This window comes from Tyto alba, unplaced genomic scaffold, assembly GCF_018691265.1.
Source record: "Tyto alba isolate M040663 unplaced genomic scaffold, T.alba_DEE_v4.0 Super-Scaffold_39, whole genome shotgun sequence".
NCBI lineage: Eukaryota > Metazoa > Chordata > Aves > Strigiformes > Tytonidae > Tyto > Tyto alba.
In genome coordinates this window covers 3,710,520-3,731,819 of record NW_024881314.1, presented here as the reverse complement: position 1 = coordinate 3,731,819, position 21,300 = coordinate 3,710,520, and the positions used below count along the sequence as shown (strand labels likewise).

At 39.5% G+C, this 21,300-nt stretch overlaps 1 protein-coding gene across 2 annotated transcripts in view; it reads right to left on the bottom strand.

Moving 5' to 3' along the window:
* Positions 1-565: 565 nt before the first annotated feature.
* PRKCA (protein kinase C alpha) overlaps positions 566-21,300 on the bottom strand; it is a 160,822-nt gene continuing 140,087 nt past the window's right edge. For both annotated transcript variants that reach the window (XM_042802418.1, XM_042802419.1), the window contains 4 exons: positions 15,456-15,536; positions 13,892-13,999; positions 11,293-11,433; positions 566-7,402 (listed from right to left, as the gene is read on the bottom strand). In XM_042802418.1, coding sequence (XP_042658352.1) covers positions 7,238-7,402; positions 11,293-11,433; positions 13,892-13,999; positions 15,456-15,536 — 495 coding nt within the window. In that variant the 3' untranslated portion in view covers positions 566-7,237. The remainder of the gene's footprint in view (positions 7,403-11,292; positions 11,434-13,891; positions 14,000-15,455; positions 15,537-21,300) is intronic.

Here is a 21,300-nt window from a genome sequence, read left to right as displayed (position 1 = left end):
GTATTTCATGGCAAAGTTGAGCCCCTGAGTGCCATTAATCACCACGAAACAAACCCTCTTCCCAGGAAAAAGCGTCAGAGGGTGGGATGAACTGCCCAGGGCTCACGCACAGGGGGATGTGAAAACGTGAAGTTTGAGGTTTCTTGGGGTCTAACTGGAGGGCACATCCCTCCACCACCAAGTCTCACATCAAGCCGTGAGTCAGACCCCCCGACCCCAGATCTCGCCGCGCTCCCGGGGCCGTTTTTCCCTGTGGCATCCACGCCTGCAGCGACTGAGAGACCGAGCCCAGCGAGGTCAGCCGGGGAGCTGCTGGCTCAAAGAGCCGCCTGCTCACCCCTCAGCATGCAGAAATCCTCTCACAGACAGATCTTTTCCCCACTGAAGACTCTTTTTCTTTTAATTGATTAACAGGAATTAAAAAAGGACCCGGGTCAAAATTCTGTGTATGAATGGAGAAGCAAGGGTGAGCTCTGTGTCTGATCACGCCGTAATCACTGCAGCCACTGGGCTCTGTGGAGTCCATTTTGAAATGAAATTTCATCAAGGCAAACTCACACAAAAGTAATGATCAGTATTTTTATTCATACACACTTGCTTTGAAACTACAATTGATATTTAACAAAAGCATTTCATGCAAACAAAGATTGAAGATATCGCGGATTAAGAAAAAAAAAGATGCTGTAATTTATACATCAGTCTTGCCCACTATACTTCCAATGATTTTTTTTTTAATTTTTTTTTGAAAACTTAATGGCCTCTCCAAATTTTCTGGTAGCATCTTGCAAATAAATGATAAGAAAATAAATAGTATTCTCCTCTTTATAAATACAAAATTTGGGTCTTAAAATAATATTTAAAAATATGAATGAGTTCAAGGTGGGATTACTCCTTGTTTTAAAAAAATATTAAAGTAACATCCAATAATTTTAAAAGTTTCAGGTGTGCTCTGTATTGTGCAAAACCATACATGTGTTGGGAAATGCACATTTTTAAAAGAGGCAATGAGCTTCATTTCATTGAAGTTATTTTTCTTACATTCATTTTAACAGCACAAGAGAATAAATGAAAGGCTTTGTGGGAAACAAGTCACAGATTAAATTTGTATTATCACTGCAAGAACGTTTTTTTCTGCTCCAAGTCAGCAAGGCATCCGAGTGTGCAAACTCAACTGACTTCCATGGGAGGTGGAGCTGCGCTGCCCAAATGTCCACGCTCTGCTGAACAGCAACGGGCACAAGCATATACTTAATATTTTTGCTGAATTGGAGCTTACAGGCTTAGTGCTGCCAGATGCTGGATCCTGCAGTCTTGGCTCCAGTAAAGCAACTAAGGACCCAGCGAGCTCCGAGCACGCAGCGGTGCCACTGGATGCCTTGGCAGGCCAAGAGAGGAGCACACGAAGCTCTGGAAGGACGGAGCCAATGGCAGTATTGCCTCTCAGGGCTCAAAGGGAAGGAAAATAAATACAACTCAAATAGTTCTTAGGGAAAGGTTTATAAAGATCAGAAACATAAATCTACTTGCCATTAAAATGTTCCTGTCACCAACTCACAATTATAAAATTAATGTAACATCAGTTGTAGACTTTCCAATGTACCTGTAGTGAGAAATGAGTTTCAGTGGAAGCAGGCTGGGGCCGGTTATCAGTGCTGCTGCTACTCTTCCTGCACATCACTGTTTCAAATTATTAATAGACTGCTGATTTTTTTTTTTGGTCGACTGACATCAGTGGAAAAAAAGTCATAGCTTCTAGGGCATTCTTTTATATTTGAGCTATGGTGTCACACGCAAGAAAAAGAAAAGCGTGAAGATATACTACACAGGAATACATTAAAATATCAACGGAATAAACCTGTTATGGATGGACCAGCTGCATAAAACATATCACTTCTCCTTCAATAGGAGTCAGTATAAACATTACTAGAAAACAGTTGTGCTGACTTTATTTAGCCATAAGGAATCGCACCACATCAGTTATGCTAAGACTTCCATTTACATGGAATTTGTAAATTGTACATAGAAATCTCAGTAACTGGAAAAGAGGTAAGTGCAGCTGACCTACACAATCAGCAAGCATCACTCCCCAACTCACCCTGACTCCAGTTAACAAAAGCTGGACTCCAGATTCTGTAAGAAACGTATCAGATCTGATTTTATTTCTCTTTAAATGGTTTCAGCAGAATTACTAAAGCTCTATAAAAAAGTAGAAATAGCATGGTATATCCAGCAATACCATGTGAATTGAATAAGCTGATTTAATATTAAAAATTATAATAATACTTACACAACTCTTTTCAGGTTAAAAGTGTATTAGAAACATTACCTAAGAATTCCTCACACCTCTCTGTGAGGTAAGTAAGTATTATTATCCCCATTTTACAGATGAGGTAACTGAGGCAGGGAGGTTAATAACTTGCCCTCTCTCTCTCTCGATTTTCCTAGGAACAGGAGGGCTGTAGTGCATGGTGATTATTTATCATAAGGCTATTTAATTACCGATCATTACTGGCACGGTTACTGGTTGGTAGGAAATCATACATGTTTATGGAGTCAGTTCTTACTTAATTCTTCAAAGTTCTTATTAAATTCTTCAACTGAACTACTTCAGATCTTGCCTAAGAGTGTGGAGCTGAGCAAAAAAGTGCTTTAGCTTGTCTACTTTTTAACTACTTGGCAGCTCAGTGCCTACCTATCAAACAGCAGAGAGGTAACACATTGCCTAGAGCTGACACTCATGTTTGCAAAGAGACAAAACCTGTATTATAATTTATGCTAATTTATGCTGATGACTAAAAGAACTGAAAATTACATTAAATGTTTCCAGAAGTTTCGTGGCAGGTCCAAAAGCCCACTGTAAACTCAATACTGTAAATATGCTTTCTACTCATATCAAAGCTTTACTATTAGATAATTATTATTTCCAGTGATGCATTTTACTTAATAAGGAGGATCTTCCCCCTCTGCTAACTGCACGTGTTTCCTACGGCACTTAGCTGGGATTGCATCTGGATGCACCACCTGAGAAAACAGACTTTGCAAGTGGTACCACTCAAGCCCTGCCCCTGGACACATCATCCTTCCAGCTAGAAGACAAGTTCCTCTCTCACTTGACCCTATTAACTTTACAGGAGCCCAGCATTATTCAACTGAAATCACCCCAAAAGACAGGATGGATTTCAAAGGCCAACAGCATTTAGGTATGCTGAGTTTCTTTTAAACTAACAGCTGATTTCCAGAAGAACTTTCTTCAGTTTGTAAAAGGAAATTCAATTGTATTTCTGGAAAGACTGAGGGATCAGAAAGCTAAATTGCATTTCTCCTCTAAATTGAATTAAGGGGAATATTTGATTATGGGAACATGCTCTCTCCTTCTCACGTATGTGCAATCCTTGCTAAGAGCACCAAGACTGGCCGGCGGGCAAAGTGGCTGTCCTGGAAACCCACCACCCTGCTGAAGTGACTTGAAGGTGGATAAAAACACCCAGATGCCCAAATATAGAAGAAATTTGCCTGGAAGCCAGTGAAGTCCCATTTAATCCCTGAAGACAGTTTGGAAGTTTTATGTGGCAGACCTGTGCCTCACCTGGCAGGAATGGGGCTGCTCCGGAGCCCCCCGGGGACTTGAGTGCACGTGGGATGGAAACATGGCTCCCAAAACTTTCACCCTAGCATCAGTGCATTATAATTTTCAATTTGATTTTTAGAAATCTTTGTGATAATGTGGGTGTTCAGATTACAGTACTTACTGAACACAAGTGAAAGCAGTTCTAATGCCTCTCCCTCTGTTGATACATGTTCTCTAGAAAACCAAATCTTGTGAAAAATATTATATTAATAACATCTGTATTAAAAAAGCCACGAAAATGCTTGCTGGATACCTAAGGTTTTACTTGCCATTATAAATTTCTGGATGATAAATCACCTGGAGTTCTCATTAAAGGGCTGGTCCAAGTGCGAGCGTTCACGTGTGAGTGCACTGGGCAGAGCAGCGAGGAGTAACACAAACATTCAATCCCTGCTTTATACAACCCTGCCTGGCTCCTGCAGGATCCACGAGTTCACAGTCCCTTTTCGTAAGCGCTACAGACACCTGCAGAAGACGACGTGAGATGTGGCAAGCCCAGGGACTTGAGGTAACAACGTTAAGGAGGATTTCTGCTTCTACATCAGAAAAACTGGGGAGCACATGCAAGTGCCTAAGAAACTGGTTACGAGAAGCAGCCAGAAAAGGAGCAGCTCTGTTCCGCCGTCGGACCAGCTCTTTAAGGCCGTGTTGTGGTGTGAACAGCACCGACTGTCACAGCGGGGCCAGCAACAACCGCCTGCAACGGGACTTCCCTCTACAATTCCTATTGCATCAGGAAACCAGAACTGTTGGGGAACATCTACCTGTGGGATCTCCTGCCTGTCTGTGGCCGGGTTCTGCCCCCCTACTGCTTTTCTTAACTTCCAAAACCCCTGTGCTGGTATTTCACCCAGTATTTTCCTTTTTCAAAAGTCTCTTTTTCACTTCACATTTTTAAAACGCATGTAATGCTGCCTCTCAGCAGACTGACTTACTTGAGAGCCGCCCTTCTTTATTAAAAATCTGAACCTCAGTAATCTATTGAATCTATTACCCTCTACAGCATGATACTCAGATTTTCCTAAACTATAGCAGACTAATAATATTCAGAAAAACATAAAAAGTCATGAATGCTGCACTAGTCCACATGCTTTATGGTGAGTACCATAATTTTTAAAGTATGTAACACACAAAGAACAAAATTAACTCTCAGACTTGGCTGATAACATATTTGACACAGAATAGTTTGAAAATTTTACTCCTAAAATGTTTTAAAAATGTTGAGCTCTGTTTATTTAGGCAACAATCTGAATTCTTGCTAGTTGGCCAGTGCCCCTCGTTAGCCGTGTGCTCAGGACGGCCGCTTCGCGCACGCCCACCCGGGGAGCTGCTCCTTGCTTAGAGCTGGGGCTGCAGAAGGGCTACGACCGGGCAACCACCAAAGCTCTGGAGTGTTGCAAATCCCATGTGCTAGGCACCAAAAATAGGGCTCCTGAGGGCACCACGGGTGCAGAAGCACAACACAGATGCCGTTTGCATCCAACCGTGTTTCACTCACAAACCGTCCCACTCCAGCACGGGCCACCCCTGGAAGCCAAACCCACCCACTTGGACACCAGTTTGCAGGGTTGGATCTTTCTAACAGGATCTTTGGCACAGGTTCCATGTTTTATTGTCATAAAAGATGATTAGAAAGTAGATTCCCCTCCCATTCCCCCCCCCCATTACATATTCTAGTATAAATTTAAGTCTTTTATGGCAAGTATCCTACTTTTTGAATATGTTTACATGCTGGAAAAATTGTAATCAGTCTGCATGCAGCAACAGAGACATCATGCTTCTGACATCATCATGCACGTCTGACAGACAAAAAGTGCCTATGGCTGCTAACAGTAACGAGGCAGAAGGGACAAAAAAGGGAAGATGCACTGACTACTATTTTACATGCTGTAACAAAACCAAAATATGCACAAAAAATATTTACTGATATTTGAATTAATATCTTCTGGTAAGTTGTAAGAGGAAATATCAAAATTTTTTATCTAAGTGATAAGAGAGGAGAAGATTGCATTAATTACAGTGCTCATCATTGCAAATAAAGTCTATTTCCTTCTTTGTAAGTAATAAGCAGACGTGAAATGAAAGCCTAATTGAACCTCAGTATAAAACCTGCAGGTAGCAATTATTGTTTAAAAGTAGATCTACTTTTAAAAAAAGAGATTATACCCTAAGCCATTAACAATATCCAAAACCTAAAGTAAAAACCAAAACAATAGCAATAAAACATTTAGCTAAATCTAAATGATGTCATTCAGAACAAGAACTTCACAAATAAAGCACAATTTGTTTTATAAAATTTTTATAATACTCTTTATGCTTGATACGATTATGTCAATAATATAGATCTGCTTATTATTAACTCTTATTATTAAGAGTTATTACTAAACATGCAAAATTCATTGCATGAAGCATATGTAAAATGTATTAAATTCCATTCTATCAATAAAACAAGTTTTAGGTGCTTCTTCTTTCAGGCTTGATTATTCTACAGCCCAAAGTTTTCTGAATTAAAACTGATTATTTCAAGACTAGATCTCAATTGATTTTCATGAGTTATTCTGGAGAAATCAGGTAGTCACTAAGGGCTGCATTTTTAGTTAATTTTGTATATATAATGCTTTCTTTGATTTACTGTCCTATCCTGCAGACTATAAACAAACACATGTAAATAGATTTAAGTGATTAAAATTTTGTTTTACATTCCAGGTTAACAAATTTCATAGTATAATATTGGTATTAGAACTGGTTAACAGTAAACTCGAGGAGTGGTGTAAATGATATTAACTGAACAAACAATGGCACCCTGGATCACAGAATAATCTCATGGAGATTAAATTCACAAAATATTATTAAAATTATTACTATTTATTATTATTATTATTATTATTATTATTAAAGACAAAATTTCACCCTTGAGTTTATCACATGCTACTTAACAAAGATCCTAGAGATCTGGCCACCGCTGAAGTGTGTTTAAACTTGGTGTTGCTTACAGGATCGGTTCACGAAAGCCTCAGGGTCTAATTTCATTTTGTCCCCCCTTCCCAGCCACTCCCAACTCGTTTCTGTCATATTTTTGAAACAACTACTTTCAACATTTTTTTTGCAATGCTTCTCCTCCCCGGTGCCGCCGCCGTTTCAGTCTCTTGTGCTGCTGATCTCCCTGAAGTCACCAGGCAGAGCGGGGAGGAGCGGTCCCGCGGGGCCAAGTGCTCCTATCTCCCAGCATCCGCACCAAAGGACTAAATATTCAAGGTTGGTTTATTTTTCAGACCATGTATTAGATTATTTCTAATGCAGCAGAGTGGAAACGGGGGCAAAAGGATAGCGGGAAGTTATAAAAATATATAACGTACCAAAAAATGGGTAAGTTTAGATGAGTCAGTGGTGACTTCTAGAAGAATAAGTGGGCACCATACACTAATCTACCTCCCATTAAGACAACATTGCTGTTGCAAAGCCAAAATCCTGGATAAGTGGCCTTCCCCCCACCTTACACTTTCTAACCCTACAATTTCCAGGCCTAAGTGGAATCAACAAGGCAAAAGCCTAAAAGTTGTAGGGTTAAGGACCATTCTCCACTGTGGGTTTTGTTCCTGTTCTGTCATTTCATGCTACATTTTGTAAAAGGGGGTGTATGAACTGGGGGTTGACGTAAGAGAACCCTTCAAAATCTGTTTGGTCTATGTTAGCAATGACCAGCTGATCCGGCGGTGTTAATACCGGCTGTCCTCGTGTAAAGAATTTATCGAAGTTTTCAGCGCCTTTGCCACACTGCAAGAAAAAAAAACAAACAGAAAAAAGGCTGAAAAAATCAGCAATACATTGGCAGTTCCAGCTTTCTTCAGATTTTTCAGGATACATGCAAGAATTTCCTTTATTTCTTATGAGTAGTTAAGAGAAAATTTTCAAGTATTTTAACAAAAAATACCAGACAGGTTTTAGAAAAGTTTCCATCATCAGCATGAGGCGATGAGGTAAAGAGGCTTTAAATATTCAGAATTACTGGGATAAAAAAAGGAAAAAGAAAATATTTTTATAGACCGGTATTGGCAAGAGATACTTTATCTATCAAGTCATTTCACTCTTTTTAAAACCTTTTTGATGCAAAATTAAATTTTTGTGTTAGTCTCCGTTTCCTTCACAATCTGCAGAAAGCTTAATGTAATTCATTTATATGCTTTGATTCTTCATTGTACGGCCTATAAACTCTTGTAAATTCATAAATGACAGCAGAGCTCCAGTCCTGGGGACTGCAGGAGGGAGCTGGGGCAGGGAGCGCATCCTGGGAACAGATCCTCATTACAAAACGTGCCATGACAGGTTTCCTCCTTTTTTTGTCTACGAGAAGACACAGTTTGTCTTGTGAAGCCAAGTCAAGAAGGGGGGGTTATATATAGCTACACGCTGAACACAACTCATTCAGAACAGAAAACAAAAGAAATCAGGTTTGCAGAAAGGATAGTTTTGAGTAATGCAGAAAACACTTGAAAAGCAGGGAAGTATAATTAGAGGCAAGTTAAAAAGGATGAAGGTGAGACCGGAACAAAATTAGCTTGGGTGCAAGAAAAACCACATATTTGAGGAAAACTGGGCATTGAGTATTGTGGAGAGGTCTAAAGGAAACTGGTAAATCTCTTTATCTCAAAACTATGTACTGCAACAGATCTTCAAAAAAAAGCATGAATGTGTGATAAAGGCACTGAACATTTCTTCCTGTTGTCCCTGACCCTTACCTCTCCATCCACCCCTGTGATATATCTACGTGTGGATTTAGAGGATAACATTACACTATTATCTTCAACCTTAGTGGATAACATTACACTATTATCTTCAACCTTAGAGGATAACTTGGAAAGGGTAGAATATGGCTTGTACGATGGGCCAATATTAAACATTGATTTTTCTGAACTAATGCAGCATGAATAAAGCTGTGTTTATAGGAGAAACCAACTGAGGAGGGGCCCGTTAAGGGAACTCGAGGGTGAGGTGTTTGGCTCTCTTGAAACAGCTCAGTCATGGTTTTCAATCTTCTTGCAAAGCACCCAGACTGGGACATGCTATCTGATGTGAGCTGCAAAGAGCTTTTACTGCCTCAGGCACAAGTTGGTTTGTATTTCAGGTGAAAAACGCATGCTCAGGTTCTGGACCACAGTGCTCACAGAAGGACACTTGCTCAGCCTTGGAAGGACACAAGCAGAGGAACACTTCAGCGGGTTAAAGGCTAACAGCCGTCTGCTTTTCTCACCCGGGGTTCTGCACTCACCGAATACCCTGGTGCCCACTGAAGCCAGTGCATTTTGGTACAGAATCTCTGGAGAACGAGAACGGACAGAGCTGAACTTTGCAAGGGGGAAACTCTGCATTATTGGAATGAAAGTTGACGTATCCCCAAATTAGCAGTCAAATTTGTTTAGAGACAGTAGAGTCAACTCAGAGCAGCAACAAAAGGGCTATTTATACGGGGAAGGCTTTTTCCTAGAGATGTTCTACAGATACACATCATCCTTTCACAAAATTATGCTCTTTTTCTTTTCTTGTTTTTCTTTTTCTTCTTCTTTTTTCAGCAAGTGGAAAGTATTAAGACAAGCTGTATATTGAAACCAAAGTCCCTGATTCCATTAGGTCTCTCATTATTGCTTATACTAGTAGAGGCTAAGAAATAACTCATGCAAAATTTGAGTATTTTTTGGGTGCAAATACAATAATTTATCAATAAATTTGCATCTTGAATTACATATCTGTCTTCACATTAAAAAGTAGAATTGCTATTGTGAGCATTAATGCAGTATTAAAGCAGAACTGAAAATACAGGAGTCCTAGAACTCCTAAGCTTACAAATACGAGTAAAATATCCTTCCTGTCAAATAATCAGTCTGTGCCTATAGACTGTGAAATGTCAATCTGGAAGGGAACACATTATTTAAACCGACCAACTGCTGACCCAAAATCTGAAGCTCTGTGTTCGAGTGACAACCATGCCTGTGTGCAAAAGCAGCAGGATTATTCCTGCAGCAACGTGTTTCCTAAAGAAGATGCACCTACAAAGGGTTTCTGAAAAAAACCCACCCCAAACAAAGCCTATAAATACACACACATCTTCAAACAGATTAAGGATCATGTGTTTTTTCCTTTCTAAAATCAATATGAACAGAATCAGCAATCACAATAAATGAGTTATACATAGGGTATGTAAATATCAGACTTGGATTTTAAATTATTTTTGTCTGGGAAAGTTAGGCTCCATGTGAATACACACCTTGGTGTATTTTAGTAACAGCCTGTACAAATAAAACAGGTCATGATAACCACGGAGACAGAGCACAGCTGCTCTAAACAGGAGCCAGGATCTGTCATGAAATGTGCTATGATGGAACCAGACCATACTTCAAGCTTTTAGTATCTTCATGCTGGTGTTACTTTTAACTTCAAGGAGAGTCTAAGTGCTCAGCTCCTGAGCTAATAAAACTTACAGATGTGAAAGTAGATTTGCTTTATGATCAGCTTAAAATTTGACTTGAGAAGCATGTAATGAAAATCTTCCACAAAATACACTCTACAGAGGTGCCGCTTGCCTTCGGACAGAGCTCTGGGGACTGGCCAGGCAGGGTTGGCAACACCACGCGCGTTCCTATTTATACCCTTCTCTGCATGCAAAATCCACACCACATGGAAAGGGTATTTTCCCTAGCATAAAACACTCTTCTCAGCATGCAACTCTCCTCTTGGTGATGTGAAAAAGTCATTTGTATTCAAGAAGAGAGGAATACATTCTGCCACCAGGTAGTGGCCTCCCTCTGTTCATTAGTTTGTGATACCACACTGGGATGTCTCTATTGGTCAATAAATCAGTGTACAGACCAATGATCCTATACCTGCAGTGCTACAGCCAGCTATGCATCCCATTTGAAACAAAAAAGGTGTTAGGGAAGAAAAATTCAACGTTAGGACATAACAATTTACAGCTGTTCCTGAAAGCTTGCAATCTTGCATGCAAATACTTTTCTTTGCCTGCCAATAAAGCACAGTACATGCTGAAAGAAATTCTGTATGAACAAATACAGTTCTTCAAATTCTGTTATGCAAACAGTTCTCACAGTAAGGACATAGTTCACTTGCTTGGATTTTTAAAATATTCCTACAGATGCATGTGTGCAAACCAGTAATAAACATTAAGAAACAAATCAGTAATTATTCTTGCAATCTTGGCAGATGTGGGTTTCATCACTCGAGGATGAGGAGTACAAACCCCCCGGGCTGTGTAGCCCACTGTGGAGGAAATTCACCCCAGTAATTCAGATACCTTTGATCATTGACTTTAGATGCTGCTCAGAGGAGACAGCTGGGAACTGAATTTATTACATGTCTCATGTGGCTGATGTGAATGTGCCAATTTTCCCCATTTTCAACTTCTGCGGTGCACGACCATCGAAGTCAACACTCAAACCACTGAGAGAATTTTTTGCAAGGAACAAAGTACACTGGGTTATGCTACAGGGTGCCAAAACATTAGCAGATTTACAGACTGGTCTGCCATAATCAAATTGCCTTATTTTAGAAGTGTCCCAGATTTGCAGCACCATCAAGCCAGCATTAATCTCACCCCATGGGAAAGCATGACTGCAGACACATTTAGCGAGAGAAGTACTTGGCATCTCACTCACCACTTTAGGTTTGAAAGGTGGCTGAATCTCTCTGTTTTCCAGTTTTTCCCAGTCAATTCTCCTGAAGAAAGCATGTTCCCTGATGTCTCTTTCACCTTCAAGGCCACAGCCAAGGCGTTTTGCAGGATGTTTAGTCATTAGCTATTAAGAAGAAAACACCAAATGATTAAATTTAATGCTGGAATGAAAGTAAGACACTTTCCCCAGATTGTGATGCTCTTGCTCCTCTCCTGAAGATGCAAGTTTCTAATAAAATTGTTTTGAAAAGCTAAAATTCATTTTTTGAAGATTAGTTTTCTTGTTTGATTACTGAAGACAGCATGTCAGCAGCAAGATTAAGTTTTGCACTTGAGAACCTTTTCCCCATTTGGCAGAGGGTGCTGCTGGAGGTGTGGGTGGGCAGGTGGTGCCCAGGGCAACCTGCCATCATATTAGTTCACAACTCACTCCTGAATTTCACCTTTGGTCTTTCAGTTCAATCTTATAAATCTCCAGAACAGCTTCTGCCCTACCTCAACAATCAATTAAACTTAATAAATTCCAATATACTAAAGCTGTACAAAGTACACCCCCCCTCTTTCATTTTTTCTGGGCTTGTTTGAGACATCTCATTACAGAGCCCACAATTTCTTGGCACCCAGCTGACAGTATCTAATCTGTGTTTCCTCCCTCGCATCCTTAATGACATCTTGGTCAATACTATACCAATTGCATAGATTAAGCAGACTTGGGGGAAAAAAAAACCAAAACAAAACCCCAGCATTGCATGATTGGAAGCAGTTATATGCTCCCTAATTAACGAGCTCTTCAAAATCTTTTCAACTGATACGTACATTAGGAATTGAGTAAGGTAACCTGCAACTCTTGGTTCCAGTATTGTGGGGACTTTTTAAAGCTCTTTTACAAATTATATATGATTAATATACTGCTGGGAGTGATACCTCAACACATCTTTTTAAAACCTCAGCTGTACCACTTTAGTCTCCCTCCAAATGTTGAGTTGATCAGATTCCAATTTTGAACCTAAAATAAAAGCGATCCGAAGCAGACTTTGGGAAGTCAGCTCTGCACTGGGCTAGGAATCACATCCCTCTTCAACTTTAACAGCAACTTTCCCATTTTAGTTACCTTTTCTAAACCCCTTGCTTTAACAGCAGGTAACAAAAGAAAATGTGAATAATGATTCTAGCAGTTTTAATTCTTTCTGAAGTTACTGCATTTACCAACCCCAGCAAACTCTGTTTCAGTAGAACAGATGTCAAGCAGACAATTCAATTTCAAGAGCACAGCGGGTGCATTGTCTTGGCCAGCGGTGCAGTCCCGGGATTGCTGAGCTACTGCTGACTACAAGGTTCAGAAGCTTTCTCATATTGACTTCTTAGCTCAGGTATAATGCTCACTGAAATCTGAGATTAATTTGTTAGTTTAATACAGACAACGAACATGTTAGTATCACAGAGACTTGACCTTAAACCCAGTGGCGCAATGCAATTTTAGCTTTCTGACCTCCCTTTGCATAAGCACCTAGCAGAACAGCAGCAAGCAGGAGAGCTGAGAACAGGGTAATTTGATCAAGTTCAAACTGTGCTGTTTGACTATATGATTTTCACAACAAGTCATCAATCTGTATGTACTCTACAAAAATATATCATATTTAGTTTTAGTTGACCAGCACGCTTACAATGCGATATGCTCCAAAATTAGAGTGGTCTTTCCTTTTACCTTGTTGTTCTAAACACTTTTCTTTTTCTTGATGATTTTTCCTTAAGGGATTAATATCCAGCTCACATACAATGCTCCATAAAAGGTTGCAGAGGAAAGGAAGTAAGTAAATACTAAATTAACTGACACTAAGTGCAGTGATATTTTATTAGTGTAAGTAATACATCAAATAATGCTTTATAGACAGTGGTTTGGAAAAGCTGTGGAGTGACAGTACTCTAGGGAGTCACATGGAGTCAAAGGAAAGTCAAACGAATTTTTTTTCCTGAGCTAATCCCCTGAAGTCAAATCTATTATTTTCCTACACAAACAAACAAAAAAATTAACTTAGAATCTAATATAAATTTTAGGCCACACAGATCACCACTGGGTCAGGATTTCCCCACAGTTTCTTTGCATTTATGCAGGATTTTCACATAGGGTCATCTTTGCCTACATTTAAAACTGATTCTTATTAACTCTTTTGCTCTGCTGCTGTCAGTAGGCATACTGGGCTGAAGACTTGCTGCCGTATCTGGTATCTATCCAAACTGAGAAATCTCCTCACCCTGCAAAACTGTGGTTGTGCTGCTGAGGACTGAGAGGCAAGGTGGGTGGAGACGTTTCACACCATTGTTCTGTTTATAAATTCTGCTTTGGGTTTGGCAGCTACTGATTCTGACATTTGTTCTTCCCATAAAACAAGCAGGCACAGCAGGAAGAGCTGAATACTTATCAGTGACACCAAGCAATGAGCACTCCATGACAATATAGCTTAGCACTGCCTGACAGAAGTTGCACTTAAAAATACTACAGTGCCATATCAAAGCCAGACAAATTTAGTTATTCACAAGGATTGCCAAAAAGGAACTTAATGGTAAAGAAGCATTTATCTCACCCCCTTGCAGATGGAGACAGCTTCTTTGGACAGTGATTTTGGATAGGAAACATTATGCTCCATTATGGACTGGAAAAGTTCATCTTCATCTTCTCCATCAAATGGAGGCTGTTGAAAATAAATCACAGATAAGTTACTTATTGTGGTTTGTTTTTTTTTGTTTTTTTTTTTTTCAAATTCTCCACTTTTTATGAAATGGCATGACAATACTATGGCCACACAGTGTCAGGGCAAAGGTGCATCCAGCCCAGCAACCTGCCTCGTCAATCATAGGTGTCCGAAGAAATCAGTACACAGCAGTGGTCCTTGCCCAGGAATACCCATCAAACCCCCAGACATCCGCAGCTTGGGTATCTTCTGACCCAGAAGTTTAGTGTTTATCAGTCTCTCAGGTAGAAATCAAGGAGACAAATTCGCTTCTGTCCCCAGCATGGCAGTCAGGTTAATGAAATGTGTGCAGGATTATCTTCATGATCATCTTCAATCCGTTTTTAAAGCTACCGTGCACCAGACAGCCAAAATGCTTTAAAGGGTGAAGTTTGGAGAGTGTAACTTTCAATCACCTTGTTCTAAGGTATATCCATTCCTCACTTAATGCCAGTTAAACTACACTTTATTTTATAAGACATGGCTCTAGACTCTGCTTCTGTAAAGGAGAGGCTATCACAAGAAAGGGCTGCATTTTATTTTTAAATATAGGTGACGAAGAAAGTGCCTGTGAGTGCCCAGGATATGGGCACTGTGCAAGACCCAGCTAATGGTAAATCTCCTTTTCTCAAAAGCATTCAGATGCCTAATATTTGCAATGCAGACTGTAAATGTTAGCAACCGCAATTGCTACACTTTAAAAACTTTTGAAATGTCAACTGGAATTTAGAAGAGAAACTATTAAAGCCATTTGTTAAAAATGTATGTCTTAAGCTTAGGAAATGCATACCTTTAGCTAACACTCATTGAAAGCCAATTGCAGAAATCATTTCCAGCTCAAGCCTAACAGAATTCCTTAAAGTTGGTAGTTATCTGCCATTTACTGCAGTACAGTGTTGCTTTTCTACTTGAGTGACTCAGAAAGCAGTGTCTCATTAACTGTGCAGAATAAGGGGTCTGTAATTTAGCATATTTCAAGTGACGAGACCCATACTTTACCCCTAGGACATACAATACAAAAACTGATATTCTTGTGACTTAACTGCAGTGCAGAACATATATACACACTCTTATTACATTTCCCTGTGGTTTCAAACTACTAAAGGGTATTTCTTCCATTTGACATGCATTTTCCTGCTCAAGTGTCTCCCATTCAATTTTGAAGATGGTTATTTATAACATTATTACAGTACAAAGAAGCCATATTCAAAGGCAGTGCTTGATTATGTGGGTGCAATATAAAGAACTTGAAGCCTAAACACATTCTCAGTTGAGTCAGTCAAGAGTATAAGGAGATAATACCAGTATGAAAGGCTCCAGACTTGTCCTCTAATGGTCTAAACTTTCAGGGAGCCTTGAAACAGAGCAGCATTGGAGAGGCAGGAGGTCACAGTGAGCACGGGAGGGTACCTCTTACCTGGCCAGCTAACATCTCATAGAGCAGCACTCCATACGCCCACCAATCCACAGACTTTCCATAGGGCTGATAAGCGATAATCTGTATAATCATGAAAAAAAAAAAAGCAAAGAAAAAACACCTATGTTAACTAACACCCAGTCTTGTGACATATTGGATAAATAGTGACATGCAGAGATGAACATATTTCCTTGAAAAAGCCCAGAAAGCCAATCCTGTAATCCTCACTCTACTTACTCATTGGTTTCAGCGGGAGTTGGACTGTTTTGCTAATGTTAGTCTAAACCTGCTTGTGTCTTTTGGTACTCCAATATCTTGGGAAATGTGGCTCTTAGGAGACTTTGGGATGTGCATTTGAAGGCAAAGGAGGAAGTACAGTAGCACAATGTAGGAGACAAGGCAAAAATGTCATTCATCCATTTGTGTCAAAGCTTGAAATCATGAGACTCACTTAACTTAAAAGCTATCAATAATTAAACCTTTCTCTTCACTATTTATATTTTTGTTCTCCTGTAAAAGGAATCAAAATTTAAGAAATGAGCAAACCTCTGAAAAGTTCAGTTACATTTTCCCAAGTTGCATGATTAAGACACTCTTAGTATGAAACTAGATACCAGCTACACCAAAAATAAAGGGGTTTCTGCTGCTCAGCCTAATGCAAATGTCAAGTATTTTCATTCTCTGGGTTCACATCCAACTCACACAGAAGCACAAACTGAGGTCTGACACAACAAAAGGTTGCATGTGCCAACAGCACACCGGTCCCCTTGTGAGTCATTTTCTTTAATCGATGCCTCTTCAGAGATCAGGGTTAATTTATTTAAGAGATGCATTTGGGCACGTTATAGAGGAGTTTTGAGGTGGATCACCTTCTAAGTAACTGTGAAGGGATACTGTGAATCATAAAGGGATGCAGGATGTCCCAGTCACTGTCCATGACATTAGGGAAGGCAGTATCAGGGCCTCCAACCCCAATGCCACCGCTCCACTAGAATACGCAGAGCGCCGAGGCAGTCATTACTCCAGATGGGCTTGCATTTATTTTCCTGTTTGCATGCATTTTATTCTTTGTGAAACAAATTGCTAAGACAAGTACACATCACATATCCTAGATTTTCCTAGTTTTCTGAAAGAGAAGTTGAACTGGTAAGTTTTGTAGTTTATGAGGACAAGAGTGAGTCACCAGTTCAATAAAGCAGGACTGCCTGGCTACAAAGTAAAATTATAGTCTCTATGTGAGTATGTTTTGCCGGGATAACAGCAGCACATGAATTAAAAATTACTGCAAAGGATTTCAAAATCAATTGCACTTTGAAATATATTACACAACTAGAGGTAATACCAAGATTCTCAGCTGGAAGGTCCTACATAAAGGCAATCTTTATTAGTTGTCTTTTAGCAGTAAGATAGGCTTTAGAATTTATATTTGGGACATTCATTTCATATTATAGTGGTTGACATAGTTGGTTACACTACCTTTAATTTCTATCATCAGTAAGTTCCCAGAGGTCTGCTGGAATCAATATTGCTTTTTGAAAGAGCAAACACTTTCAAAATTTTATCCAGAAAGAATACTTGCCTTTACACACAGAAAACGATAAAACATTACATCCTCAAACCTTCTCTGACAATCTCTCCTTATCTTACGGAAAACAGTATTGTATCAGAAAAACATAAAAAAGGATATTTTTCAGAAGGTCATTCATTTATAAAAGGACAGAACATTTCATACATTTAGTGTGCTTCATGTAAATGGTTTTGGTAGAAAGAGTTGATTTCAATTAGCAAATGTGAAAAAGATGGATCCATAGCACTGAGAAAGAAAATGCTGTTACACCGCCATGGTTCTCAACCTGGCAGCTAGGTCTGTCTAGGAGGCCCCAGTCTACTTCTCTTCCTACTGTGAAAGATCTTCATGGGATTATTAAGGAGAGGAAATCTTTTAAATATGGCAATGCAATGTTATAAAATGAAAGATATAACAAAGCATAGACTCAATGATGCTGTTTGTTTATCCAGCAAGAGGTGAGTCAAGATTGGGTTGTTCTCTAAATAGCATTCTCATCAGCAAATGTAATATGCCCTAATTAAATCTGCCTTTGTGAGAGAGTATCAAGCAGAATCATCAAGAGAGACACAATTAACATTAAAAAGCTCCTACACTTAACCTAACATATGGTCAGAGTCACTAATAAGTTTGTCTTATTTGTTGCCACGTGTCAACATCAGCAGGAGCATCTGACGAACAGACCAGTGCCCCCTCTGTCCAGAGCAGTCGCATGATGAAAGAGTGGGCTTTGAGAAATAAATATGGACATCAGGTTCCACTGGGACTGGAAAGGTCCCACGGCAGAGAAGTGCCACAGCAAATGCAATGAAAACAGTTTTTTCATTGAACCTATAGCAATGTAGGAAAAGGTGGTACTGTCAGTGTCTGCTGCTGTACACAGGAAGCTTTTTTTCCCTGTAATCCTAATTAAATACACCTGATTTGAATCACCAGCTTAATCCTGGTCAGGGTACGGTACAAGTGAAACACAGAAAAACAATCTGCCATATTCATTTATCAATCCGTGTGTCATGCACGGAAACCAGCGTTTATATTCATAATATTGGGAGCTATTCAAAGCACTAATTGGAAAATGTAAACGAGAGGAAAGAACGCTCCCTTCAAGGAAGGAATTACATGTGGGAGGAAGCAGATGAGTTTTCAATATACAGTCAAACATGCATTAGTACAAAGTCAGCAAGTTCTAAATGTCGTATTTTCAGTAGTTGCCTCCTCCTCATCCAGAAATCATCATGTATTACCTACCAGCTGCTGCACTCAAAGCCACTGGCTGCCTTGCAGCAGCTGCCAAAATATCCTATCTTCACATACAAAATTTGTGATCTTTTAGACCATATAGGGGTATATTAACAAGACCTCCTGTTCCACCGCAGTGTGCAGAGCAGACCTGCAGAGCGGTGAGGGAGTTCATGTGCCTAGAAATGAAGACCTGTACCCTCCTCCAGCTACGACCTCTGCTTTCTGCTGGCCAGGGAGGGGTGGAATGCTGATGAGACTCTTCTCTTCCCCTCTTTCTTCATCATTATTTTAAATGGTTGCCTTTTTCATCTTCTTTTGCATTTCAAATGCATCCCATTTTACCTGTCTATTACTGTATTTTAAGAGCTCTGCCTTTTCAGGTTCCATGGATTTGAGAGCTCAGGAAGAGCTCAGGAGGAATTTCTCTCAAGCCAAACTGGCAGAGGAATGTTGGTTGCTTTTCTTATTTCTTTCCTTTTTGCCTCCAAGGAAGGTGCAGTTAAGAGCAGGACACAGAGATTAATACCAGCAATTTGTAGCAATGTTTAGATCATTTCAGCTTGCAGTGGGTAGCCAGTTGGGATGAAAAGTTTATATCCCAGAGGCAAGTGAGAAGGTCTTTTGTGAACATATCTTATGCCTACTGGACAAGTTAAAACTCAGTTATTAAAAGAAATAAATATTACTAGCACAAGAAACAGTCAATTGTACACTTTCCAAACCTCTGTAATACCTATTAGCCTCCCATAATCCTGGCAAATGAAAGATTAGAATTTAAGGTTTTGAGGCTATTAGATGGAGGTGAAGGGAAATGGAGTTTCTAATTTAAATTCTTCTGAAATTCAGAATCAGTGCTCTAGCTGCTGCAGGGATGCTGATGGTGCGGTTCAGCACCGCACAACAGGCAGCAGGCTGTTTTGGCAGAATCCCTTCCTGTTAATCCTCTTGACATCCATCTCCTCCTGTCTCTCTTGACTGGTCAAGGAAATACAAAGTATTAATTGATTTCACAGCTATTTCACCACTCTGACCATAAATATTTAAGTCCAGCACATCAATAAATATTCTACACTAGACAACCACTTTCTGCCTGGCAGAAGTGGTCAAACCTGGGATTCTACCAGTTTAACGTCTGCACATTTCTCAAATTGCACAGGATAAGAAAATGAATATTAATTTCAGCGCGTTATACACCCAAGTAATAACAAATGCTAACTTTTCCAATCATTAAAAGAGGAAAGATTACTTTACATTACACCAAAGTGTGCAAGTCCACTTTACTGAATGCAGCACCATATTCCCCTGCTTTTCTGTCCGGAGACTGTATGTATGAAGCCAGCTGAGATGTCCCTGTATGGTCCTTCCCGCCGTGTTATCTCTGAACTATGTCTGTGGGTAGTTCCTGAAGAGACAGCATGGGCTCCTTCAGACCCCACTATAGTCACAACATTATTTTCCAAGTACTGATGAAAAGAGATAATTCTTTATGTTTGAATGCAACACACTCACAGGACTACTCCACTCTAGACACCTTCAACAGTTTATTTAGATTTCGCTCATTTATCTTAACTCAGCAGGGAATGGTACCATGCAAATGCATCCTCATTATAATCTATTATAAACTTATATCTTTTACCCCATGGAAACATGCTGAAATGCTCCTGCAAGCAAAACATGAACCTTACTTTGAAGCTTACTACAGACCTAGTTAGCAATTTGTCAGTCACAATGATGTCTTCAGAAAAGAAAGAAAATCAGCCAACTAAAAAAAGGAAATAATATCTGTTTGTAAGATAATAGAAAGATTAATTTCCTCCCAGTTACTCAGTGTTTTGGTAAAAGTTTTATTTCTTTAAATGAAATTTCCAAATCAAGTAAAATATATCATTCCAACACTGACCCATATTGAGCATTTTGGCACTGACAACACATTTTTTGGTATTAACTGGCACAAGACTATTGCCACAGAAAGGACACAAATTTGTAATATTGGCTTCATTTATGTTTTGACAGGAGAAAATGAAATACTGCTCTAGTTGTTCTGATATCCTGCAGCAAGCAACAGCAATTTGTGAAAAAACAAGCGTTTATAATACACAATATTTCACTCTGAAAAGCATGAATTAGCAACTGGAAAAAAACAAACTATTTTTCTTTCCAGTTTCACAGAGATGACAAAACTCACCTTAGACACTAATTTACTTGTCCATGTATAAATCTCTCATATTCCAACAAACATTCAATTACAGCCAGAAATGTTCCAGCCAGAGCTGCCTCTTGCCCAGCACTCAGTGAAAAACTGAGTATCTTGGATCAGGATATAGCCTCTTGCATTGAATTTGCAGCCAAACAAATCAAGACTCTTGAAAGCTCAGTATGTGCAAATACCAGATTTTAATATTCATATATTTGAATCATTTCCAAATCACCACATGTGCTTGTTTTCAATGTTTTATACCTAAACTATTGAAATACAAATCATGTCCAGAATAAAAAATCTTAACTCTAAGCTCGTTTCTATCACAGTGCTTTAAAGTAGAACTGTGCTTCTCATGATCAAATTTTCATTTTAGACCCACTGCAGTTAGGTTCATATTTGAATGTGATTTTCAGTGGCTTGAATGCAGCACAGGTATCATCAAGTCACAGAAAACTCAAGGCAAAGTTTTTGGATTTATTATATTAACACCCTTCAAACCCTGACCTTATAGCTTTGTTCAGGCTTTCAATGACTGGAGCCTTCCTGAGATCAAGGGCTGTAACTCATGACACCTGTGTACCATCTGCAGGACATGGCCTGGAAAAGACTGAAGTAGTTTTGCAGGGAGGTCAGCGAAAAGCTTCAAGCCCTCATGTGTTCCTTCCCAAGAATCAGTGAGTGGTTTGTGATTTCCTGAAAATGCCGAACAACCTTTAAATATATGTATTTTGTCAGCTGTGTGAACTTATGGAGAAATATATTACAGAAGCTATGTTTGCTCCCAATAAAATGTTTGCTGACCTCATCAACAACCTCCACAATGACCATGAACTGTT